The sequence below is a fragment of the Lolium perenne genome, chromosome 5 (genome assembly GCF_019359855.2).
Source record: "Lolium perenne isolate Kyuss_39 chromosome 5, Kyuss_2.0, whole genome shotgun sequence".
NCBI classification, from domain to species: Eukaryota; Viridiplantae; Streptophyta; class Magnoliopsida; order Poales; family Poaceae; genus Lolium; species Lolium perenne.
The window spans coordinates 254,653,531-254,679,782 of NC_067248.2; the positions used below are offsets into that span (position 1 = coordinate 254,653,531).

General features: G+C 51.5%; 1 protein-coding gene across 1 annotated transcript; it reads right to left on the reverse strand.

Annotated features, from left to right (window-relative positions):
* Positions 1–3,701: 3,701 nt before the first annotated feature.
* Positions 3,702–10,036, reverse strand: LOC127302765 (phospholipase D delta). Its single transcript, XM_051333315.2, has 10 exons — positions 8,867–10,036; positions 8,397–8,513; positions 7,863–8,057; positions 7,417–7,689; positions 7,265–7,333; positions 6,931–7,078; positions 6,497–6,645; positions 5,318–5,488; positions 4,428–4,625; positions 3,702–4,298 (listed from the first exon to the last, which is right to left on the reverse strand). Exons 1-10 carry the CDS (start codon positions 9,833–9,835, stop codon positions 4,005–4,007), a joined length of 2,583 nt encoding a protein of 860 aa, XP_051189275.1. The 5' UTR covers positions 9,836–10,036; the 3' UTR covers positions 3,702–4,004.
* Positions 10,037–26,252: the final 16,216 nt, after the last annotated feature.

Consider the following 26,252-nt stretch of genomic DNA (forward strand, 5'->3'; position numbering starts at 1 on the left):
CGACCATGAGGAGGAATCCTGGAACGCCTAGCACTTGGTGGATTAATTTATTTCGATCCCAAGATTTTTTGCAAAACTAAACAAGCCCGTGTTGGCGCACGCCTTGTGGGTGATTTGGACCAATTTTTCTGAACTCCAGAATTTTAATTTTTGAACTCAGAAACTTATTATACTAGATGATATTTACTATGTTACAAATAGACCACTAGCGACCATCCATCCATCCATCCACACGCCTAGCTCTCCCCTAACCCTAATTTGCCGCCTCCCTCTCCCGCCCCCCTCCCAGGCGGCGGCGGATGCTCCTCCTCCCCCACGCCCCACAGCCACCCGCTACCCGTCGCCCTCAGCCGCTTCCGCTGCAAGCCGCGGCCCCGACCCCGGCGCTGGCCTCGGCCCTAGCCCCCGTGCCTCGGCCCCGGCCATGGCCCCGGTCCCGGCCTGGCTATGGCGATGGTGGACGCACCCCCTCCGTTGAATCGACGAGGGGGAGAAGAGGGTTTCCGCGGCAGCGTTCCATGGGAGGTGATGTAGCGCTGGTGGAGGAAGTCTGGCGGCACGACTACTTGGCCGGGACCTGAGGCTCTCCGTCGGTAGCCATGGAGGATTCGGTGGAGCGGTGGCGGCTTGTGCCCCTGGTAACGGTTCGGCGGCGGTACGCATGATCCGCGTCGTTGTCCTCTTCCTTGGTGATCCGGCGGGAGGGATTGGCGGCGTGGGGGCTGCTTATCTTGCTTTGTTTTTGGTGGCGGTCCTCGGGTTTTTCGCATGCGAGGATGAAGATCTTCCGGAGGTCAGTTTGCTTTGATGTAACTGGAGAGATGAATTCCGGAAAGCTCCGCTGGCGAATGGAACAGTGCATCTTTTGCCTGCAGTTTGCTGGATCAGGTGGTATTCGGTCGCGCGCACCCATGTTTTTATTCCGACCGTTTGGTTCCGGAGGGAGCGGCGCAAAGCTCTATTTTGTGTTGACATCAGGTGACTTTTTGGTCCATGGTGAAGTCAGAAGAAGGAATATCATATAGGCCGGATTGGTAGACTAGCTAAAGGAGGTTTGAGTCTCCGTGATGCTGAGGGATCTGCTTGGCGTTCCGGGCTCTGCAGCTGTGGTATGTATGTGGGGGCAGCAGCACATGAGAAGTTCAGAGTCTTACCTCTCAGGGTGAAAACCCAAGTTCTGGTCTTAACTGGTTGTGCCTGGCAATGTTCTTGTTGGAGGCATTGTTTTGAGAGTGGGGACTATCTTCAGGGTGAAAACCTAAGACCTTTGGTCGGACGACGACGGCGCTGGTGCACTGTTCCCTCCTTGGAGGCGTCACTTTTGGAGAGTCTGTACTTCAGGTGTTGTCACGGTGGTGGTTGTATTATTGTTGCTAGGTCTAGAATGTTGTAGCGGGACTTTATTTCTTAGTTTTCTTTACTCTTTTTTGTGCATTCGTACCATTAGGGTGGGACATTGTTGCAGAGGCTGGGTGTAATTGGTATCTTTTGATATTAATATATTCCTGGGTGTAATTGGTATCTTTTGATATTAATATATTCCCTTTATCTAAAAAAATAGACCACTAGCTAGGCATTGGTAGCTAGATAGTACCATTACAATTCTTGATACGTCTAACACATACTACAGACGTTGATGATCATGGTCCTGAGACCTAGAAACTTGCACTTTGCCTTTGATCTTTGGTAGCAGCCGATTCGAGGGCGACAAATATAATGCTGATGATCAGGGTTCGAGACCTGGAAACTTGCCCATTGGCGTGTGGGTGAGAGCAACAAGGCAGTGGCTTATATCGTGGCGACACAGTGGGCATTTGGCCGCCTTGTAGAACCATGGCACGATGCACTGACGGTGGAAGGAATGAGAGCACGGCAGCCTCGCCGTGTCTCGAGCTGCCAGATCCTCCATGCATACACAGCACTCAGCAGCAGGCGTCGTCGTTGTAGCTCCAGCAGCCTCAGCCTGGTGCAGGCACGCGAGGAGCAGCGCCTTGGGCTCGTCGTAGAGAAGGTCGGCCCTGATGGTGAGAGCCATGCCGACCTCGTAGCGCAGGGCGACGCCCCCAAGCTCCTGCCTGTCGCGTCGGGAAAACTCCATGATGGTGCTAGCGAGCGAGTGGGGCATGAAATGGTCCCAGTGGTCGGCCCCGAGGTCGAACTCCCGGAGGAGCGGCGTCTCCATGAGCATCCGGTGGATCGTGCCGCGGCAGGCGGTGTAGCTCCGGAAGAAGGTGTCCGGGTCGTCGAGGAGGAAGGACTGGTCGAACCTCCGGGCGGCCTCCCGGCGCACGAACGCCGGCAGCACCGGGCCTCCGGCCGCGCGGACCTTGTATTGCACGATGAGGTCGCCCTGCATGCGCACCACGCACTCGCGGTCTTTGTCCGGGTTGATTCTTCGCTTCATCGTCGCCGATCCATCGAACCGGCACTCGGTGGCCGCCGCGGCCAGCCACGGCATGCTTTTCCTTGGAGGTGAAGGCATCGTCGACATGTTTGTCCTGTGGCACCAACCTAAGCTCGATTCCTAAGATGCCGAGCAAAACAGTATCGTCAGGCGTCCGGCGCATATAAATAACCACGCTTGATCGAGGAGCAATCGGAAACGGAGTCGTGTAGTCCCTAGGTTTGGATTCTTCAACTTCTTCCAGCGATTGCCTGAAGAGCACATTGCCAACATGCACCAAACGAGCTCCATGAGCTCACCAACCGATAAGTCACACTGGATCGAGACGCGGACCCGTCGCTGCCCGGCGGCGAGGACCACCTCGGCGCACTCCCAGGCAACATGCTCCACCTCCTACTCCGCCGCCTCGACACCCCCGCGCTCTAGACGCGCTAGGCGCGCCTCCCTCGCGAGCTCACCGTGCTCGAGTCCAATGTCACCAACGTGCTCTCACATAGCTACCGTCGGCACCTGCGCCGCCGTTTCGACGCGGGGAACCGTCCCGGAAACCCCTAGCACATCAACAAGCTCGCCAGTCTCGACCTTGTCCTGGTCCTGCACGAACGCCGCGGCATGCCCTTGCAGCCTTGCTGGCCGTGTCCCTCGGCGGCTTCTTGGACGCGGACGACGCCGCATTGGCTCGCCGACGCGTGCACAAGGTGAGCCTCATCGCCACGGCCATCGGCGGCTTGGGAGTAGAGGACCTTGAGGCCGCCGTCCACAATCGTTACCGGAGGGAGGTACACGCACTGACGCACGTCGCGGCTCGGGCTACAGCTTCCCCCACCGTTGCCTCGACCAGAAATTCCCGACAGCATAGTCAAGCTGAAACGACTAAAACTAACCATCTGCGACCCCCGCGGCGTCAGGCTGGACGCCTCGCCGGCGCGCGCGTTCAGCGCCCTCACCATGCTCGTCCTGGAAGACATGCCAATCTCCGCGTGCCCGGCACTGGACTGGAGGTGCTCCATTTCAGGTCCTGCAGCTGCCGCGGTGCGTTCTTGGTTGTGGACGTGCCATGCTCACGGATCACGGAGCTGGTCGTTGAATTTAATGGTCAACCTGTGCTTCCTGCCGACGCGTCCAAGGGGCTGGGATACGATGGCGCTGCCAGAGGAGCAGCAGTGGAGCGACGAGAAGAAATCCGCAGTGCTGGCGGCGATCAAGGATATATGAGGCCGATGCCACTGCTTGCTAGACAACTCGAATAGTTTTCGGGTGACCTTTTCCTCACCAGATAATTGTAAGACTTCAGAAATGAATCAAATGACGAACACTATATATGATCCTGTCGTGACTGTCCGACGCTACCAGTGATCCTGTCGTGTTTCATTTACAGACTATAGAAAATCTTACAAAGGCAACAGCTCTACAAACACCATTAGCAACTCAAGCTCTCCCTACGCCACACCGTGGGTGATGACAGATCACGATACACATTCAACTCTCTTCCGGCGCCAACACAACAACAACAACAAAATAAATCATGTAGTTTTTTACAGGTGTGGAAAAGAACCAGCTTGCACTCTGAGAAGTTCAATATTTTGCGCTGTGACAATGTTTACATAGTCAGCGAGTCAGGAAGTGAGGTTGGAGCTCCGCAGATCTTGCCGCCAACGTCGGGGAAGCATTCTTGGTCTGGTAGTGGGCCGATGTTACCGTCAGGCTCTATCTTCACCGGGTATCTGAGGAGGTGCCCTTGCAACGTTTTCATCTCTTCTGATGTGAATCTCTCCCAGTTCTCTGCAGCTATTTGGTTCACAAATCTTACACAGTCCAGGCTTGAAGGATCCTTGAAGCGGTCATCCACCACCCCAAGGTGCTCAGCCCAGAGAGAATTCCTATATCCATATACCTATATGGAAATATGCAGTGAATTAGCTAAATATGAAAGCTGCATTATAGAAGGTTCTGCTAACCCGTTGAAGAGAAAGTTGGATGAACTTCAGCAGATCCTATAGAAGGAGAAAGTCGATCGACAAACCTGACCGTGAGGATGAGCCCCCTTTGTAGCCCATGCATGATGAGGTTGATAGGCGCCCATTGCAATTTCAGTATCTCTTGAACCAGCCAAGGATCTTTGATTGATGTTTGCTGAGCCCAAGATTACATATTCGTCGTCTACAATCATCCCTTTTGCATGAACATAGATCATGAACCGCCGATATTTTCTAGCCAGGCCCTATGAATTTTAAGAGGAGGAATTAAAATTCATACGAAAAAATTTAAAAGGGAAAAGGCTGGAACTGTACCCCATGGAAGTCATATTTTCCAATTGTTCAGTCATATATTCGTTCAGACAACAGGAGTAGGTTAAAGTAAACTTTTTATAAAAGTGTAGGTTAAAGTGATGGAAGCTCAATGGCATGTTACCTAACTAGTGCTCTATATTCAGATCCCGCCTGAGCAATCTATACTCCTACCCAAACTTTGTTACCTGATTTGGTTATGAGCTTTAACAAAAAGCTGACCCATTGGCCTACCATCTAGAATAAATAACCTTTTACAATATAAATTACAATCAAAGCCAGAATTAACACATAAGTCAAACAGCGTGACAGTAAGTAATTCAGAATTTTGGTAATAAAGATCCTACCATAAGAGGAGTTGGCTAAATCAACTTTTGGTACTATAAGGTAAGAAGCAACTTTCGAAGATATCTCTCTACCTATCTGTACATTATGACCTTCACTAGCACATTACCATCTTTTTTTTGTTTTTCTAAGTTAAGGCAGAAAGGCTAATCTTACCACACAGGCACGGAGTATACTAGACAAGTATGCTGCTGACATGTAAGGCTTCACACTGATACAATTGATCAATTTCACACAATGTTCTTTTTATGAAAGAATGAAACACACAACAACACATTACCGCTGCACTTTTATCTGAAGATTTGTCTGAGTCGGGACTGCCATTTGTTGATGGTTCTTCCCGATTGCCCAGACAGAAAAAGTTCAAGTAATCTTGAAGGTTTGCATTCTCAATATTCATGGCCTTGAGCTCTTGTGCAATTACTCTATACATCATCTCCATTGTCTGAGCCTATGAGATAAAAGAATAAACCATTAATATTTTTGCTTTTCAGTGAAGGTGAAAATACTTTATTCAAGCCTACAAATAAGCTGTCACACTCCACGTCACACATCACAAACACAATGACAAACCTACCAAATACTATATAAATATTAATAATTACGCCCTGTGGTTCAAAATAATTGCCCAGAAATGGATGTATCTAGACATGTTTTAGTGTGTAGACACATCCTTTTTTGAGCAATTATTTTGAACCGGAGGAAGTATATGTTCCTCGCACTAAAATCTTGCGAAATCGAGCATAAAATTAGCAAGAATCAATAGCTATCAGGCATATAACTCAGAGTGTAGATTATAGATTTTGGGGAATCATAAGTGAACAAGCTGCACACATATGGACTCAGCTGCATGGGCTGGTCAGCAGCGGTGGATAGACTAGATGGTGACGATTTAGATGAGTCAGAAGCAGGGAAGGCAGTCCGGCAGAGGGGAGGGCGACAGGACTGAGAAAGGGAGGGATCTGGAAGGGCACCGCGCGGCAGCCTAAGCCGGTGAGAGAGGGTAGAGCACTGCCATGGAACTCGTGCGCTATCGTGATGAATTAGGAGATTTGGAGAGATAGGAGGACCTGAGACTTCCAGACCAGAGAAATAAAAAGAAGACACGTGCGCGAGGAAGTAAATGACGTGCCGCAACGTCAATCGGAACCCACTATAAACCGCAATCACGCAATGACCGGGAGCAATCCCACCAGTAGAAAAGAAAGAAGCCCAGGAGCCGGTAACCGATAACAACCCAAGCCAAAATAAAATAAAACAAAAACAACCGATCGACTACCAGCATAACCAAAAGAAACAGCGTACACCAGGGAATATGCCAATGTGCTCTCAGGTGTCAGATCTGTTCATAGGGCAGAGACTGAAGTTGTAAGGCGGAATGAGATATCCATATATCAATAAATCTCAGATTTGGGGTTTCCTAATAGCTGCTATAATGGTTTTACATAATACAGCTTACCTGAAAGTATAGAATTTCTTGCACAGAGGCTGCGGTAGGGACTCCTTCAGGCCACATTGGTATGACTACATAAACCGCAAATCGTTCGCTGGCTCTAATCTTGCTTGCAATTTTCAGGGCCAACTCCATTGGTATCAGATTGTCAGCACCTGCAACATCCCAAGGGATCAAAATTCCAGTTTGTGTAAATCACGTCGTAACATTTAGTATCTATAATAAATTTACACAGCAGTCCCATCAGCAACAAAGCATGAATGGGAAAAGGAATGTGACCTATATAATGAAAGTAGAAAGAGAAAGATAAATTTATGTTCTCTCTGGCTTCTCTGCATTATGTTGTGCCAGTTTTGCCATGTTTCAGCACCAGAGGAATATGCATGGTACATAACAATCAACATGCCAAGTTGCAGGCAGGATGAAAAAGAACCACAGACCTGAATTCACATAGGATGGCCATGCGTACGAAGAACCAAGAAAATACTGGTTTTCTATGTAAATGAAATGCTGCGCTGATCTGATTGCCCGGACATATGCTGTGTGGATGCTTTTATCGATTATGAGATTCTTTCGACACACAAGATTCTGCAGAAGTCCATTAAATAATTAGTACTGTATACCAAAATGTTTTTTTCAATGGCACAGGAAAGAGGATGGAGAAATTTGCAAAGAAACAGCACCACAAACTCTATAGATTTGTTGAACATCGCCAAGGAGTATATTCCCGATGTTGCCACAATATAAGTAAAAGTGAAGATGTGCCAGACTAACCTGCTTTGAAGCTTCTTTGCTATCACTAGGAAATCCTTTAAGAGAGCCTGAATCAATTGACCGGAATACCTAGAACATCAACATATGTTAAAAGAGTGCCTAGAATTCACAAGTGTTAACATAAGCAGAACTTATAAGAACAGTGCTAAGACCTGAACATGCCAGTTTTCAGGATCTTCTTCTTTTGAAACCCGCAAACTAACATGATCATTTGGAACATTAGGTGAAGGGCTGAGTATCCATGAGATACGCTCCAGCTTTATCAAGGCGTCATCTTTCCAACGAGTTACTTTCCTAAATCGATTACGGAACTTGGTAGCCTTTCTCCAGCGTTGCTCAAAATTTTTCAAGACATCATAGGCAGCTGGTCCATCAATCTTACAGTGCAAATCATGCCATGGTTGTCTTGGTCCTTTTGTAGTTCCCTGCATCAAGGGGGCACATATAATGCTAGAAAGACTAAAACTCAATGGGATAAACGTGGTGCAAGAAAAGCACTGGCAATCAGGCATTCATTTATTGCACCAGCTTCTGGAAGATTAATTTTTCGATGAACATAGAGATGTTGTGTAGAACATATTCACAAAAATAAACTCACCGAAAATGTTGGGTTATGATAATCGTTTTCGAATACTGTGTCAAGGTCTTTAAAAAGCCTATGTTGAGGAGTATCATAACGCCCATCACAAAGATCTAGGCCCCCAACAAAAGCAGTAACTTTCCGCTTGTTTCCCCAAGCTTGTGTATCAACCAGCACACATTTTTGGTGGTGAGTAAACAATGTACCAACAACCTGCAGGATAGAAGTTCCAGATTGTCAAATGTGGAAAACAAAGAGCACATGAGTAGCATGCAAAATATAAAATACATTCATAACAATGAGATGTTGCTTATTTTAAACACAGGATAACTGCCGCCTCCTGATTTTATTTGAATAAAGCTATTTGTCAACTTGGTTGTACATTTACTATCCATACGGAACCAATACAACATGGTAAATATTTACTCCCTAAAAGGGGAAGCCTGAGTAAATACTAACTTGCTTAAGGTTTATCTGATAAGCATTACTTACAGTTATAATAATAAAAAACGAAACAAATTAACTATAAAACATATACTGCCTGAAACTTGCCTGTTGTTTGAAAATGCTCAGCTTACTGCTGGCATATCGAGGTGAAAGAACACAAATTACTGAGGAATGCTTGAAGAACTTTCTAGTTTCCTCATCATGTGTTCCCATCACACCACCCTGCAAAAGCATAGAAAGGAGGATTTGTTCTTAAATATCATCACAAAGAACCTCTTACGAGCCACACCCACCAGAAGGAACAGGTTGTATGAATTATGATGGGGATGATAAACTGTGCACCCTATTTAGTAGATTCAGAGAACACGTCCTAGGTGTGAATTGCATGAAGACGTATGGCTATAGTTCAAGCCAAACTGAAAACAAAGAAAACACATCCAAGCCAAAATATCCAGAACTCCTTATCATGGAGTCAACATCAATTCCATATGGGACAGTTCCAAAGTCCTCAAAGAAGAAGTGCTAAGCAGTAAAATTAGGCGCAAAACTAGTACTGGTAGACTAAAATTCCTCACCGTTTTGATGAAGAGCTTGTCGTGTGATGTCTTGTCGTCCCAGACGAGCAGGCAGACTCTGACCCCCTCCTGCGACTTGAACTTGAGCAGTTCCCCGAGCGTGAGGTCGCCGCCCTCCGGCAGCGGCCTGGAGGAGGAGGGCTCGCGCACCAGCTTGACCTTGTCGTAGACGGACCATCCGACGATGTAGATCATGTGGTGCGCCTCGAGTATGGCGTGGCAGATGTCCTCCCAGCACTGGTTGTGCTGGAACAGCTTCCCGGGCTCGAGCTCGATCTCCGGCAGATCCCCCTCGTTGACGTGCGCGTCCTGGTAGAGCGTGACCTGCCCGCCGTGGCGCAGCGGGAAGTAGGAGTCCTTGACGCCCCGCTGGTCGGGGTCGCCGGGGATGCCGCTCCGGTACATGGGGTTGGTGGCGAGCGGGCGGAAGCGGAAGCGGAGGAGGAGCGCGGTGCGGGGCTTGTAGGGCTTGCCGCTGGGCCCGAGGACGGGGAACCAGTCCTCGACCTCCTCGTCGACGGCGGCGGCGACCTGGTCGGCGGGGACGGATGCGGTGCCTATGAGCTGCGCGCCGAAGGTGTCGTTGTCCTTGACCTGGAACTCGAGCAGGGCTGCGCGGTGCGCGAGCGGCACGAAGAACTGCTCGGCCCAGCGCGGCTCCTGGCTGTTGGGGATGACGGCGGTGCGCGCGACGACGGCGCCGGCGACGGAGAGCGTGACGTAGGGGTCGCTGGTGATGATCTTGCGGTGGTGGCGGCGCTGGTCCCCGCCGCGGTGGTTGGCGGGGTGGGCCTGCTTGGGCGCGCAGGAGGCGGCGGTGCCGCAGGTGGCGAAGCAGCGGCGGATGTGCTCGGAGAACATGTCCATGTTGGGGAGCAGCCGCGCCTCGAGGATCCACAGGTCGAGGTCCCCGTGCAGGAGGATGGGCTTGGGCGGGGAGGCCTCGTCGCCGCCCGCCGACGACGCCATCGACGACGGCGTCGTGGGCGGGGGAATGGCGGCGGCGGCGGCGGCCAGCTTGGGATTGGAGCCGGGCCCCCCGATTCCGGAGGCCGCCGGTTTTTTACCCCCGGTGGCCGGCGGGGATTCCGGTGGCGAGGTGAGGCGAGGCCACCCTGTCGTGGCGGGCGCAAACGGCAAGGTGGGGGGTGAGGTGGTGGAAGGATCTCGGAGTTGGCCTAAAATAGTATGGGGTTTACTTATCTTCAACGAAATTAAAGCATGGGTTTTACGTTCCCACTGCCCATATATATATTTTCTTATTTTATTTTTATTTAAGGGTTGTATTTTCACGAATTATTATTTTTAAGGGATGGTTAACAAAGGTTTTGCATGAAAATAGTATCATCAGTGCAGACGCTTGGACGGTAGGGATTGACCCCCTTTCAGGTAAGAACCCTTTACCTCCACTCCAAGGTCTCTCTTCCACTATGTCCAAAAAAAGGGTCTCTCTTTCACTCACAAGCAGACAGAATGAGCTCTAGAGTTTTCAGCTAAATCAATAAAAATATATAGAATTTTCAAAAGTTCTGAGTACCGTGGAATTTACCGAAAATCTACACATATCAAAGAGGCATAACTCAAGTAGTTTTCCGTATTTTTCAAGCGGTGGATCAAGGGTTTGCATAATTTTTTTCCTGTGTGCTGGTGTGAATGTAAGGGCACATTCATCAACGCAATCCAAACAGATCGAGTTGGTCTATTTAGGTCTGCGTACATATAAGAACACACACACACACACACACACACACACAAAACTCAACTCGGCCGCCTGGCACAGACCGACGCACTTGTCCAAAAATACGTTCACGCGGACAGAAGGGTGACCAACCGCTTGTGCTGCCACGTGCCATTGACTAGTCGTCTCCCCGCCATGGCCAGATGGTCAAGTTCCGCGTGTGGGGGTGGGGGTGGGGGTGCACCCAAATGTGGCTAGGATCCCGGTGCTCGCCATTACCATCCTCAGGGCTGGCGCGCCTTCTGTTCGCGTGGGTGAACGAGGGCGACCCCTTGGGATGAACGAGTGCGGTGACAACCAGGAGGATGATATCCCCTACAGCCGGCATCCTCACCATGAACCAGGAGGGCAATATCCCCAACAGTCGCCCGAGGCCCCGAGCTGGACTATGACGTGGCCCTCCAGCTGGCTCTTGAGGTACATGAGCTAGTCATGTAGCCCTAAGTGGCGACAACACTGCGCGAGCCACCAGCGTTGCCGCAACGACGGCTGGAATGAAACCACCGCGCCACCGGTTGTAGTATAGGGCGTGGTCGCGGTGGAGCCGCTGCGCACACGGAGTCCGCACTCCCAGACATGCGAAATTAAGCTCATTTTGATTTACCGGATTTAGGGCATGCAGGATGTGTTGTAAGAGAAATGACGTTTGTCATCATCACAACCAAAAAGAAAAGAAAAAAAAGTGAGACAAACGGACGGCGTGCTCTCTTGAGGCGCGTTGGTGATGTGTTGGTGGAAGGCATCGTAACGGTCGGGTCGCATAATATGTACTCCTACGACCCCTAAAGCGCGAATCCACTCCACCCTCGGTGAGCGCTGGTAGGGGCCGCGAGATCCAGATCGGGAAAGCGGGCCCAGCACCCTCTGCGCTGGCGGCACGAGCTGGAGCGGCCGTTTTGGCGCCGGGGCTCGGTGGCTGTCGACTTGTGCCGCTCCCAAAACCAGACTTTTCCAACGCTATCTACCTACATGGATTTTCTTCAGCTCCAAAAGTTGCGTGGATGATTTTCAGATCGCACAATATTAGCAACAGCCACAAGAATATACGCGTACGTTTGGAAGGTACTTTTTCTTTCGGTTCCACGTCGTTTTGCTCCAACCGCCAGGCAGAGAGCGAGAGGGAGGGGGCAGCAGGCAAAGCGTGTGACACTGTGACGGTTAGGGTATCTACAACAGGGCGAACATTTCGAACGAGGCGATCTATCTCGGACGCTCGCGCGCGTCGGCTGAAATCATCGGAATTGATCGTGCGTTCGTTTGCGTCGGTGCTGGCTCCAGCGACACGACGTATAATTTTTTTTCCCATTCGTAAAAGTCATAATTTGCATTAATAAAAAACATAAAAATGTCATAAAAGCGTGGTAAAACTAGGTACTGCCTACTGCTCGTCGTCGCTGACGAGGTCGATAACTCAGGCGTCGACCATGGAAGCTGGTACGCCGGCGGTGGAGGAGGTAGGACAAGCTGCGGCAACTGCGGCCAGGTCGTCTCCTGCGCAGGAGGCTGTGGTGAAGGTGGCAACGGTTCCCAGGCCGGAGCAGCAGCCGGAGCCGGCCTCCCCTGCGCGAGCGCGGACTCGCGAAGCTGGATTGCGAGCCCATCCCATAAAGCAAGCTGGTTGAGCTCGTCGAGCTCGCTGTTGGCCAGTGCCATGGCAATGGCCTCCTCCTCGGTAATATCCGGCGGTTGGGTCTCCAGATCCCACGCCGGCCCGCCGTCGTCGTGGTCGTAGTCTGCCATTTCCGCGAGCTCGTCCTCGTCCTCGTCCGCGTTCTCCTCTTCTTCTGCGGCGATCTCACGATCTAAGTAGTCGACATCGCCGAGGTAGCCAGTGCAAGAGACCGGATGGAGTAGATTAGGAATCGGTAAAATCGACATCGGTCTAGAGGACCATGTTTGCCCCCGTCTGCTCAAACCTGGCCACCAGTATCGATCCCTAGGACACCCGTTCGTCCAATTGTGGGGCCATTTTGAGGTACGAAAACCTAGACTATTTTTCGTCCACTTGTGCCATCTAGACTGGCCATTAATCCATCCGTGTTTCCCATAGATGGATCTCAGTAAGTTGATCAAGTTCTTCTACAGCAACGTCATGCCCATCTAGTTGGACGAGGCATCACATGGGCAATGTGGCGCCCAATCGAGAGGCTCGCCATTATCGGCTCTAGCGAACTACTTCCACCACACGAAGCCGGTCTTCAATACGACCGAGCAAGTTTGTTGAGTCGTAGCCTCGGGCTTCTTCAACGTTAGAGGAGTTTCTTCATATGCATGTTGAGCTTCGTGATAACCATATTCACGTATGTCCTTTAGCGGATCTGATTAAGCATCAGTGGGCATTAACAGGTTATAAGCAGAACGAGAAGTGGTGATCCCATCTTATTTCTATATGTTTGATTGTGAACTATGTTTTGTTATGTCCTGCATAACATTGCATTTGAAGTATGCCATTTATTTGAATGTAATAAAGATGCAAAGCTATTTGATTGCAATTTTATTGTTTACTGGGCTACCGGACCCAAACAAATAAACTTATTCAGACATCCATTTTAGCATACTCGGTTCGACCTAATCCTCACACTTATAGTTATGACATCCAACAGCGCCAGGGACTCCCAGCCTCCCAGCCCTAACCGCCGCCGCCACCGGTAGCGCCTCCGGGGCAAAGACCCACGGGGCGTGGCGGCGGCGGGGGCCCTTCCTCATCGACGCATGGTGGACGGCGACCGGATCTCCCCTCCTCGAGCATGGCGAACGCGCGGATGGGATGGGTGGCGGCGGCCTGCGCTGCGCCGCCTTCTCCCGACGGCTCTCCCCTGGTGGACCGGCCGGCGCGGTTGGGATGGGCGGCGGCGGCCTGCGCTGCGCTCCCTCCTCCCGTCGGCTCTCCGCAGCACTCTGGCAGGGGCTGGTGGTGGGCGGCGGCCAGGCCCATGGCCTGCGCCAATTTCCCCCCGCCTCTCGCCGGTGAGTGGAGGCGATCTCGGGCTTCACCCGCGACACGAGGTCGCCCGGGGCAGCAGCCTTGGGTACGACGGTGGAGGTGGCCCTCTTCTTCGCCAGAGAGGGTCGGCCTGCGGTTGGTGGTGGTGGATCTATCGATCTATCACCGCGTTCCGGCGGCGAGATGGAGATGTTTGGAAGCCGGCGACGGAGTCGCCGGTGGAGGGTTGGAGTGGCCATCCCGGGATGGTCATCGACGTGGGGGTCCGACCTGAATAAAGGAGGTGGTCCTAGGGTCTCTCTTGCGTGAAGAGGAAGACCTACCGAGGCCTGGACTCGTGATCTAGCCGGAGTGTTGAGTTCCGGAAGGCTCTGCCGGCGAATGTAACAGTGCTTTGTGCCTGGAGTTTGCTGGATCGGTGGTATTCGGTCGTGCGCACCCATGTTTTTATTCCGACCGATTGATTCTGGAGGGAGCGACGCGAAGCTCTTTTTCTGTGTTGACATCAAGTGACTATGAATCCATGATGAAAGTCGGAAGAAGAGAAGTTCATGAAGGCCAGAGGGGAGGACTAGCTAATGGAGGTTAAAGTCTCCGCGCTGTTGAGGGGCTTGCAGCGGTATGAAAGTGGGGGCGACAACACAGGTGAAGTTCAGAGTCCTACTTTTCAGGGGTGAAAACCCAAGGTCTGGCCTTAACTGGTTGTGCCTGTCAATGACCTTGTTGGATGCATTGTTTTGAGAGTGGGGACTATCTTCAGCGTGAAAACCTAAGATCGTTGATCGGGCGACGACGGTGTTAGAGCACTGTTCCCTTCTTGGAGGCGTCGTTTTTGGAGAGTCTGTATTTCAGGTCTTGTCTTGGCGGTTGATGTATTGTTATTGTTAGGCCCGAGATACTGTACCGGGACTTTGGTTTCTTAGTTTTCTTTTTTGTTTTTTTGCTGTGTGTATCCGTAGTACCATTAGGGTGGTGCGTTATTGCAGAGGCTGGATGTAATTGTTATCTTTTTGATATTAATATATTCCCTTTATCGAAAAAAAAGTTACCACCAACGTGTCGTCGGTCAGCCTGTCAGTTAGTAAAACATCAAAGGCCGGAGGGTTGACTGAGAGGCTTTCGCCCCAAGTCAGCTGGGCGGGCGGAACCGGCGAGCACGATGTCCGAACAAATAACGAGAGAGAGAGTCGGTGCGCGCGCGTGCGCTGTGCCCACGACGACGCACGGCACGATCGATGATGCATTACATTCTTCGACCATTTCAAGGTTGTTGCAGATGATTAACAACTGATTAAGTGGCCAGCGCGTACGATCCGGTCCACCGTTCTGTCACGAGAATACAGCGACGTACGCCAGGTTGGTTTGACACGCGCAAGAGATCCAGTACAGCTCCTTAATTTACAAGCATGGTACATTGGTACTGTATATACGATGAGGTAGCATGTAACCGTTCGTAGGTCGACGAGTTTTTTTTTTTGCACAAAGGAGGGGTCTGGAAGACCCTAGGAGCTGCCTTATATTATTTCAGTCGGTGGGAACATTTTACAAGAAGGACCCTGAGAGAAGGAAAATACAAACTGGTCCTTTGAAATTAACAGAAAAGACCCTGCTAAAAATACAGAAAAGCAATCAAGTACAGAGCCTTCTCCACCGACGACGAACTCGTCGGAGTCCCGCATCCGGCCTCCTGCAACCAGCAACCGGGGACGGACCACTTGGTGACTAGGAGGAGAAAAGCGCCGGCCGAGAACTCCATCCAGGGCCTCCGAATTGGAGGTTGAAGAAGCGTCGTTGAAACGACGGCAAGAGCGGCGATCTTCTTGGCCGCGGATCATGGCGACAATCATGTCAACCATGTGATTAGCACAAAGCAGCAGCAGATGAACCTTCCTCATCCAAGCGACAACGGCGGCGTCCCTCCTCCCCTCGCCGCCATGGCCGGCCGGGAAGAACGCGACACACGCCAGAAGAGCCGAACAAGATAATGGGCGATGGAGGCGCTTATACTTCAAAAAGGGGATGATCGAAACCCGGCGCTCCTTCTTCTTCCACCTCAGAAGCTCTCCGGAGGCACCGGTCCGAAGATGGCTTCAAGACCGCGCCACAAAGACCGGGCAAACACTACCCCGCCGCCAGCAGACCACAACCCCCAGCACACAAACTCCACTTCTTCCCTCGCCACCACGGCCGGTCGAAGAAGAAGGAGGTAGCAGCTGCAGAGCCAACAATCTTGCACAGCCAGAAGCTTTTATTGCAGAGGAGCTCGTGGCAGCACCTCTCACCGCAGCTGGCTCCATCCACTGGAGCACGACGACGAGACGGAGCACCACCAGCCGGCGCCGGATCCAGCTCCCAAGATCCGGCGAGAACCTCCCGGCATCAAGCCGAAGAAAGGCATCACGCCAAAAGCGGGCATCACGCCAAAACACACTAGATCTACACCTAAAAAGAACTACCCTAAATCCGGCGCCTCTCCTAGTCCATCTCCGGCCGGCTACTCCGGCGGTGAGGACATCAGATCGGCCCGGTCGCCGAGGTCGACGAGTTGGAAGATGCATAAATGGATGCAACACGAGCAGTCACATGGCCAGCAGCGGGACACGATCCGCTCCTGCTGCCGCCGAGCAAGGGAGCTACTTCTATTTACGTAAGAATAAGGAGTGGTATACTAATTCTAAGTCAGTTAAAAGAGATTCGAGAGACGAAAATTGTTTTTGGCTCTCCAGCTCCAATGCTTTTGCCATATAAAAAATATGTTTGCAAGTTATAAAAATTTTAAAAAAAATCTGAAAATTTTCAATAAAAATAGTGAGAGAAACGGTGGGGTCTCGTGAGGGCCATTGTTGCCGCGTTGGTGGATGGCATCATAAGAGCATCTCCACTCAGGGTCCTAAAGTGCTCCAAAAGGGCGTGTTACTCTTCGAAAGGTGACCTTCTAGTTGGCTTGGCGGTTGGTGTTTCGGTGACCCCTTCATGGAAAATTGTGAAGAGACCCGAGCTTCTTGTTTGTGGAGCCTGTGAAGTGGTTGTGGGGCTTGCCATCTCTGTATTGAGGAAAATCTAACCATAAGGAAAATACTTTTGTCCTTCGTGGTATTGGCTTAGAAAAGAAGGTGAACCTTCGTGGTAGTCTGTATCTCTCCAACTTGATGTACCTCACCTTGTGTGGGGAAACGCGGGGATACATCTTCGTCTCCGCACGTCTCAATTATCTTTATACCCGAGTTTACTTTCCTTGTGATAGCCATAGTGCTTGAAGTACTTATATCTCGCTATCACTTATGCTATTTATATCTTATGCCTATCTTGCTTATCTAAGTTGTTGTTGCACTTAGTTGAGCCTAGCATATTTAAGTTTTGCGCTTCTAAAATAAACGTTAGTTTAATTCCGCATTCTTACAAGTGAAATTCCTAGTTTTTAAAACGCCTATTCACCACCCACCCCCCCCCCCCCCTCCAGGCGACATCTCGTCTGTTCAACCTAGGGGGCGACATCGGTTGGAAAGGGAGAAAACTCCAAGCAGCTCAGGCTCAGCACCAAACGAGCAGAGGAGGAGGAAGAGGATGAATATGGTAGGTGAACACGACTAAAGGCGGAGGCATCGGCGAAGAAGAAGGCTCGAGCTATGGCTGAAGTGCAGGTCGCGTATACCAACGGTGGAGGAGGACGACTGGAAGGAGTACTCGTCGGATGGGAGACATGCTTGTTGGATGTGACCGACTCGCCTGGGGAGGTGACAAGCACAAAGCGTCACTGTGAAGATGGCGCCGCATGGCCCTTCAAGAAGAAGGAGCAGAGGTCTTGTTCATTGTTAAACTTGTAATAAACTGTTATAGTGTACTTACTGTTTTAAATCTAAATTATATATATATTCCGATTCATATTAATTGACTCAATTTTGTCTACGTGTAGACGATTCAACAAAAATGACTAGATACATTTGTAGATAAAACTAAGTCAATTAATTCGAATTAGAGGGAGTAAATAAATAATGGTTTCGCATACTCACATTCACGTAAGCACCCCTATATAAGCTAAAAAAAAATGGTTTCGCTGGACGCCGTGTACAAAGGCTAGTGAAGTGGAGATGTCGGGTCGCATGTAGTAGGACTCCATCGGAAAGCGGGAATCCAAGTTCACCCGCGGTGAGCGGAAAGCGAGATCCAGATTGGGAAAGCGGGCCCAACTCCCAGAGGCAACGCTCGAGCCGGGCAGAGGAGCTGGGTCGGCGAATCGCGATTGGGATGTGCATGTGCTGATGGAGTGATGGCGTTGGCGTCTTGGGCGCCGGCGAGGATCAAAAGAACCGAGACTCGGTGGCTGTCGGCCTCTTCTGCTCCCCAAACCAGACTTTTCTATCTATCCGTGTGGATTTTCAGCTCGGAGAAGTTGCACGCGTCTGTATCTTACTGATATAACTGACAAGTTCCTACCAAGTTACTACTCCTTTTTTGTTAGAATAGTACGGAGTACAGCTTTTTTTCAGGGTGTGCTTTGTAGGTTTCGCGTCGTTTTCTTTCAACCGCCAACCGCGGCAGAGCAGCGGGAGTGTGTGTGTGGTGTGACGGTCTGACGGTTTGGTAGACGGCGTGCATCCTCACACTTCCAGTTCCAGTACCGCCCACCAGCGCGTCGTCGTCGGTTAGGGCATCTTCAGCGGCGCGACGCATTTTAGCGTCCGCACGCGTCCGTTTGCGTCGATCCTTTTGGTCGAAATTGACCATGCGTCCGTTTGCGTCGGGGGTGGCTCCAGCGGCACGACGTACTTTTTTAGGATGAATCCTTTTTTTTTAAACATGAAGCGTAGTTTACATACTTAAAAAATAAACCTAAAACGCCTACTGCTCCTCGTCGATGTGCTGCTCGTCGTCGCTGTCGAGCACGATGAGCTCAGGTACGACCCAAGGCCAGTTGGCATCCGGGGGAGCGTACGCCGGGCGCGCTGCCGGTGGTCGAGGTTGAGGAGGCTGCGGCTGTGGCGGCGGTGGAGGGGCCCGCATCGCGCCGTGGCGCGGGCGGGAGGCGCCCAAGATCGCGGGCCGTGGCGGCGTTGGAGGCGCCTGTGCCCGCGGCCGTGGCGGCGGTTGAGGCGCCTGTGCCTCGCGGCCGTGGCGGCGGTGGCGAGGCGCCGCCGACTCAGGAGCGCTCGTCGAAGTGCTTCATCCGCCGACAAGCCCGGCGGCATGACGGCGGTGGCATAAGCGGCGCGGCGGCCGCACATGCGCGTCGTGCTCGGAGACGAGGACGGCGACCTTCGCCATCTCGTCGTCCGTCATGTTCTCCGGGAACTCGAAGTTCCGGCCCTCCGCGAAGGCCTGCTGCCATTCTTGGAAGACGACATCGACGTAGTCGTCGCTGTCGTCCTTCGCCTCCTCGCTATGGTACGCGAGCGCCTCGACGTAGTCGTCGTCCTACACAGCGTAGGCTTCGTCGTCGTCGTCGGCGTCGTTGTCTTGCGTCACGACGTCGCGTCCGCGCCGCCGACGACGCGTCGGCACTGCCACGACGCGTCTGCGTCGCTCACGACGCGTCGGCGCTCGCTCACGACGCGTCGGCGGTGCAGGCCGAAGGTGTAATCCCCGTCGCCCATGAAGCTCGCTCTTCGTCTCCGTCCGTCTCCGTGGACAGGTACGTACGCCAAAGCTCGGAGTCGATGGCGTACGCCGGATCGTCGCGAGGTCCGTCGGCAGATACCGCCTCTGCGCCGGATCTCCGCGGTCCGATCGTGCTCGCGCGCAGTGCATCGGAGGGATAGGCACCGGCGGCGGTGAGCCGCTAGCCACTGTGCATGCACACCGGACCGGGCGTCGTCGCACGGCATCCATTTGCCGTGCATGAGCCTCCCCACCGAGACGGGGAGCGGGATCTTCTTGCTGCCGCTGCCGGAGGCCTCGAAGTCATTCTTCTTCCCCATGGCGCTGCGGCGGCGGTGGTGGTTGTGGAGGTGTGGGCGAAGGAGCGACGCGGCGGTGGACTTTTATGGGCGGGCGCGCGCGGATACGATGCCATTGAAGGCGCCGCAGGCCCGCCTTCGCCGCCGGCGCGCGCGTAATGTGCAGCCGCGCTATTGATGGCGAGGTCGCGGCGCAGACGCGGAAGCACCGATCGCCCGAATCGATGCCCTCGATGCGGACTCGCTGGCGGGCCCGGTGGGGAAGCGAGCGGACACTTTGCGCGTCCCGAAGCGTCGCCGAGACGCAAACCTGGCGCATATTTGGGCCAGTTTATGCGTCTCCATGACAGCCCGATCACTTTATGCCGCCACGGAACAGCCCGGGATGCATTTCCGATCATGGCGGACAAAAACGATCGCTCAGCGTCCGTTTGCGTCGCGCCGCTTGAGATGCCCTTACCTAAACGTCAAAGGCCCCTCGAGTCTCCTGGGTGGTGGGCACGATCCCTCAACGAACCACAGATCCGTGCGCTGTGGCTGCACGATCGATCGATGATGCATTACGTACATTCTTCGACCGTTTCAAGGTTGTTGCGAATGATGATTACCGCCGGCGCCCCCGCGTACGATCCGGTCTGCCACGACGACTACGCCGACGTAGTGATGATAGATGTACGCCAGGTTGGTTTGGCACGCGCGCACTATGTGTGGCAACGGGCGGGACACGATACGGTCCTGCTGCCGCCGAGCAAGGGAGCTAAGTGCTAATCACCCTGCATAATGATACTACACGGAGGAGCTTTCAAGCCAGAGGCTCCAATCATTCCGACGTGTGTCCTGAGGTGCTTCGGTGTTCCCCTTAACCCCACGGTTTTCAAAAAAATTGGACTTGCTCTAACTTTTGGTACCGTGAAGTTGGATCCGTGAAATATAAAAACGCAAAGCACACCTCGCCACGTCTGGAACGCAAAAATGCACGATCGCGTAAATCTTTGGCTGGAAGTTCATCTTGTCCGTGGCAAAGTATTTTCAGGCGGTGAAGTTGGCCATGAAGGCGAGGATGGCTGCGTCGGTGGCGCTGAACCACCCGGCACTGCCGTGACGTTACCAAACACCGGGGTAATTAGAAATCTTGAACTTGTTTTCAGATCGGTATTTACATACTAGTAGAATTATGTATACATTACGGATTCAAGAGAAGAGACTGATTTGAAAAAGTTAACATAAAAACACACGCGCTATTTCTCTCCTCCCTCTAGCTTTTTTGGCACATAAACAGAAAAACACGAAGCTTCTGCAATTTACATCCGACTGCTGCTACTAATAAGTGACAAAAACATTACACACGTATTATCTCTCCCCTCCCTCCTCTCGGTCCAGACCCTTTCCCGATTTGACTTCACCGGAACGCGATTTAGATTTGTCGCCACTGAATCGTGATCGTTGGCGAACTAGTCAGTGTATCTTCCGCTGGAGTTGAACTTGTCCGATTCATTTTCGCCGCCGCGCAAATCAAGTTGTAGCTCGTTGCTGTCGGCGCTAGGAGCTTGCCCGGGAGAGGAGGGGAGAAAGATAAGATATACGTAACGTTTTGGTCACTTATTGATGGGCAGTGGGATGTAAATAAATAACAGATTTCGTGTTTTCCTATTCTGCAAAACCAACTTTACTTATTTTTACCAAAAACTGAAGCAGTTTCACGTATAAAAAATAAAGCTGAAACAGCTTCTATTTTTCAGAACCATGGAACTGGGTGCCCTGCCTTTATCTGTCACCGCGTGCCCCCCTTCCTTTCCGCTTGCAGCTTCACGTGATGACGTGCATCGGACAAGAAGCATCTTTAATCCCTGGCCAGAAAAATCTTAACTACCCACTGCTAAAAGATGCATTACAACAAATCGAACAGATCGTATTCTCCTGCTCATGTCAGGAAGATTCTACTGCCTGCTAGTTATATGTGAAAAGCAACTGAACTTTTTGTTATTTGTCGCCGAGTCACATGGATGCCACATGTTCCGCTGACAAATACAGTAAAGCAAGATTGTGTGGTCGTTTTATTTTTCTTTCTTCAGCTGAAGAATGGGACAGCCAGGATGGGGATGGCCCTCTGCCGCTAAATCTATCGTCGGAGCAGGCCGGCATGGAGCGCAAGCATGAGACTACAGCCATGCCTTGCCGGCCGGCTTATCATCTCGATCCGTGGAAAAAGAATATTCAGATAACACCAGGGCGGCAGAGCTCAGACGATGAGACGAAGATGAGTTCAAATTCAAACAACGAGGACAGCACGTAGGTAGAATCAATGGTGCAGACGACGACTCGTCAGTAGGTAACCGATACGTAGAGTCCGTTGTCCCGATACACAAACACAAACACGTGCAACCAAACTAGTGGTTTGATATTATTCAAAATACTACAGAAACTTACTGAAAAAGTCTCTTTGACACATGGACACCAATACTCTCTTCAGTTTTAGATTTTGAAAATTTTAAAATCTCCCACTTCAATGTTTCAAAAAATTATGGTGTCAAATATATAGATAGATACATACAGGAGGAGTTATGCAAAAAAGTATACGTTGTATTTTGAGAAATATTAAAAAGAAAATTTTCTCCCATTAAATAGTAGTAATATAGTAGTAAAATAGTAGTTTGTTGCGGTTTTTTGCCAGAAATTTGCTTTTTTTTGTATTTGCCAATATTTAAAGTATTTTTTACCGGGATTTTTTTGAGTACACATCTCTTGTACTACATATCTATCTATATATTTAAGACATAGAAGTGTGAGATTTCCAAATTTTCAAAAAAATTAAAGTGAAGAGTGCGCTGATGCATGCACCAAATCCCTTATCAGAAACTTATTCCACGTCTGCCAAGTGGTAGTAACCACCAGAGCAACAGATTTGTTCTCTCCGGGTTTCGGAGACGGTGACCCTGAGCTTCTGAACCCATTTTTTAAATACGTCCTGCTCGTGCTCGATAGTACACTCCACAACGACGGGCGCCGGGCGAGCAGTGCCGTGCCGGCTGTACACACACGGGAGCTGTTGCTTGTCGGCCAAACCGCGAGTGTCGCCTCAGGCATGTCTAGTCCGCGATAGAGCCGTCTCCAAGCGTCCTCAATTTGGTGTGGCAAAATCAAGACGTAGACGTGTGCCCCTGTTGGAAAGACAGATTTTGTAGTAGGATCTTCGGTCTGCAGCCAGGACCATAATCTGTCTCAACGGTTGTTGGCCAACACAAGAAGACTCGGGTGCGGATTCCGATTGCTTTTACCCGGAGCTGCCTTTTTTTTCCTCCGAAATATGGACACCCATAAGATGATAACAAGTAAAATAGCGGGCATATAGCCCGCCTAGGTGGCACTTTTGTATATATGGAGGAGAGAGATATGAAAAAGTAGACATCAACGACATGGGAACCTTCCGATGGCTAAGAAGCCAGTCGCCGACAGGTAGACATCGCTCTACCCCAGACAAGGGGTCATGTTGTTCTAGAGCGCCATCGCCACATCGACGTCGACGCGAACGTGGTTGAGCGGCTTCTTGGGCTTCACCTAAGGGCATCTCCAGCGGCGCGATGCATTTTAGCGTCCGGAAATGTCCGCGCGCGTTCGTTTGCATCGGTCGAAATGGTCGAAATCGACCGCACGTCCATTTGCGTCGGGGTGGCTCCAGCGGCACGATGCATATTTTGGCCGAATCATTTCTTAAACATGAAAACATAATTTACATAGTTGAATACATGAAAATAAACCCTAAACGTGTGCGCCTACTGCTGCTCGTTGTCGTTGTCGAGCACGATGACCTCCGGTATCACCCACGACAAGTTGGAAACCGGGGGAGCGTACGCCGGGCGCGCCGGCGGTGCTGGAGGTGGAGGCTCCCAGGGCTCTGGCTACGGTGGAGGCGCCCAGGGCTCTGGCTACGGTGGAGGCGCCCAGGGCTCTGGCTGTGGCGGCGGTGGAGGCGCCCAGGGATGCGGCTGTGGCGGCGGTGGAGGAGCCCAGGGGTTCGGCTGTGGTGGCGGTTGTGGCGCGGCCGAGACCTGGAGCGCCAATCGAAGGGATTCATCCTCCGATAGGCCCGCCGGCATGACGCCGGTGGCGTAGCGTGGCAGCGGCGGCTGCACATGTGGGTCGTTCTCGGAGACGAGGACGCCGAGCTTCGCCATCTCGTCGTCCGTCATGTTCTCAGGGAACTCAAATTTGCGGCCCTCCGCCATGGCCTGCTGCCATTCGTGGAAGACGACCGCGACGTAGTCACCGTTGTCATCCTTGACCTCCTCGTTATGGTACGCCAGCGCCTCGATGTAGTCGTCGTCGTCGTCGTCGTTGTAGTGTGCACGCGTCGATGCATGGTCACGACGCGTCGGCGCCTGCTATCTTCGTGGACGAGTCGGCGGTGGACGGTCGAAGGGAAAATCCATGTCGCCCATGAAGTCCGCCCTCCTCCTCGGATCCCTCTCGGTCGCTGCCGGACGCTTCGAAGTCGTTCTTCTTCCCCATGGCGCTGCGGCGGTGGTGGTGCGAGTGGAGGTGTGGGCGAAGGAGGAACGAGGCCGGTGGACTTTTAAGGCCGGCCGCGCGCGGGATACGATGCCATTGAAGACGGCGCAGAAGCCCAACCGCCGCCCGCCAGTGCGCGCGCAGAACAGGCAGCCACGCCATTGATGGCGAAGGCTGCGGTGCAGACGCGGAAGCGCTGACCGCGGAAGCGATGGCTGCCGAAGCGATGCCCTCGATGTAGGCTCGCTGCCAGCGTCCGCAGAGACGCAAACCTGCCGCAAATATGTGCCAGGTTTGCGTCTCTGCGGATGACCCGGTCACTTTGCATCGCGTCGTTGGAGGTGATGCCATACGCATTTTCGGTCACGACGGAGGCAAACGATCGCTCACGTCGCGCCGCTGGAGATGCCCTAGAAGACCACAATATGTCTATGGTCGTGGTGCTGTACTGGCTACTGGTGTGTACTTGTACTCTATGGATCAGGAAGCGGCAATGGCAGAGATTTCCGTTTACGTCAATTGCGTTGCTGTTTTGTCTACCTCACTTTTTTCTTTCAGAGCTCAAATTGGACAGCTATTATCGAAAGCAGCCCGACATGGAGCTGAACTAGCAATATTGCCTTGCTGTCTCATCGTCTCCCTCGACAATTTCAGATAACACCAAGACAAGACAGCAGCAGGCCTCAGACGATAATAAGAATTCAGACACCAGAGGCAGCACCCTGCGTACAAGGAAGGACGCGTCATGGATTTACCACCGGGAGCGCACACGCGCCTACCGCCGACCAAGTGGATTGATATTTCAAATACAGAAACAGTGAAACAGATTTGTTCTCTCCGAAATTTTGTACTAGATGAAAGTTCTCTCTGGATTTCGGAGACGGTGACACGAGCGTGCATCTTCAAGAACCCTGAGCAAGCGGTTTTATACTCTGGTAGCTGTACCACTCCTCTCCTGCATTGGGGAGGAATCCGTCCTGCACGATCCACTCCACAGCGACGGGCTACCAGTGCCGCGCCGGCCGTCAGCATCGGCTCCTCCGTCATCCACCGACACACGGGAACTGTCGCCTGTCGGCCAAACACCGAGTGCCGCCTCAGGTCCTAGTCCGCCATAAATAATTACTACCTCCATTTTAGAATAAACGTCACTACTCTAATGTGGACGTATATGTATTTTTAAAAGTAATAAAGCATCCTTTATCGAAAAATATGTATTTCAAAAAGCCGCAACACTGCTTTTAAAATGGAAGAAGTAGATCCGTCTCGAAGCATCTTCAATTTGGTGTGGCAAAATCAAGACTTGGACGTGCCCCTGTTGAATAGACAAATTGCATAGGATGTTCATTGGCGGAAATTCAATTCGGCTCCTAGGTGCGTATGCTCTCTATACCAAAAAAGTATATTTCGGGATTTCAAAAAATTTGGATAAAAAATTCTACATGTACATCTCCATAATGTATGTGCATTCGCCAAATTTCACGAAAAACCAATGTTTTTTTTTTGAAACGGAGGCAAAAGCTTTGCCTCATTCTATTAATTAAGGAGAAAAAAGAAGTTTACAAGGTGACCCAGCCAGACTTTACAAACCGCCTACTCTCGCGGCATCAAAATACTCACATGCTTCGCCCCCGCGGCGACCTAAAGTATTAGCTCTTTTTTAATGTTCCCGAAAACCACCGTTGGTGGAGCATGTTTGTGCCTAAAAATTCTAGCATTTCGCTCATTCCAAATCTCCCAAGAGGTGAGGAGAACAACGGACCCAAGAGCTTTCCGGTTTGGCATAGAGGCACCGGTCATGAGGCTCCACCACTCATGAAGAGACATAGCAAGCCACGTGTGGAGTTCAATGGAATATAAACCGAGCCACTCTTTGATTAGACCCCAAAGCCTTTGGGTGAAACGGCAATGAACGAGAAGATGATCGATGGACTCCGCACTCCTCATGCATAGAAGGCAATTGCCGCAATTAGGCCAACCTCTTTTTTGCAAACGATCCGCCGTCCAAAGCCTATTTTGAAGGGCAAGCCAAGCAAAGAACTTAACTTTTCGAGGTCCCAAATCTTCCAAACGGTCCTTTTAAAATCTGAGGCAATGGTGCCAAAGAATTGTGCTTTGTAAGCCGATGCCGCCGTGTAGTGGCCATCTTCTGTGAGCGTCCAAGAAATGGAATCCTCCACATCCTCGTCAAAGTTGTAGCCATTAAGCACAGTCCAAAGATCAAAAAATTGCTCCAAGTGAGCAAAGGTGAGATCTCCTTCAATATGGATCATACCAATCCAAGCATCATTTTTTGTACCCTTG

What these genes read in the sequence shown, in the direction of transcription:
- LOC127302765 (XM_051333315.2), bottom strand. Translation starts at nt 9,835, where the DNA reads ATGGCGTCGTCGGCGGGCGGCGACGAGGCCTCCCCGCCCAAGCCCATC. An exon ending in TGAGCATTTTCAAACAACAG is followed by an intron (nt 8,058 to 8,396) that starts GCAAGTTTCAGG and finishes TCTATCCTGCAG; the next exon opens with GTTGTTGGTACATTGTTTAC. An exon ending in CTTCAGATAAAAGTGCAGCG is followed by an intron (nt 4,626 to 5,317) that starts GTAATGTGTTGT and finishes TAAAATTCATAG; the next exon opens with GGCCTGGCTAGAAAATATCG.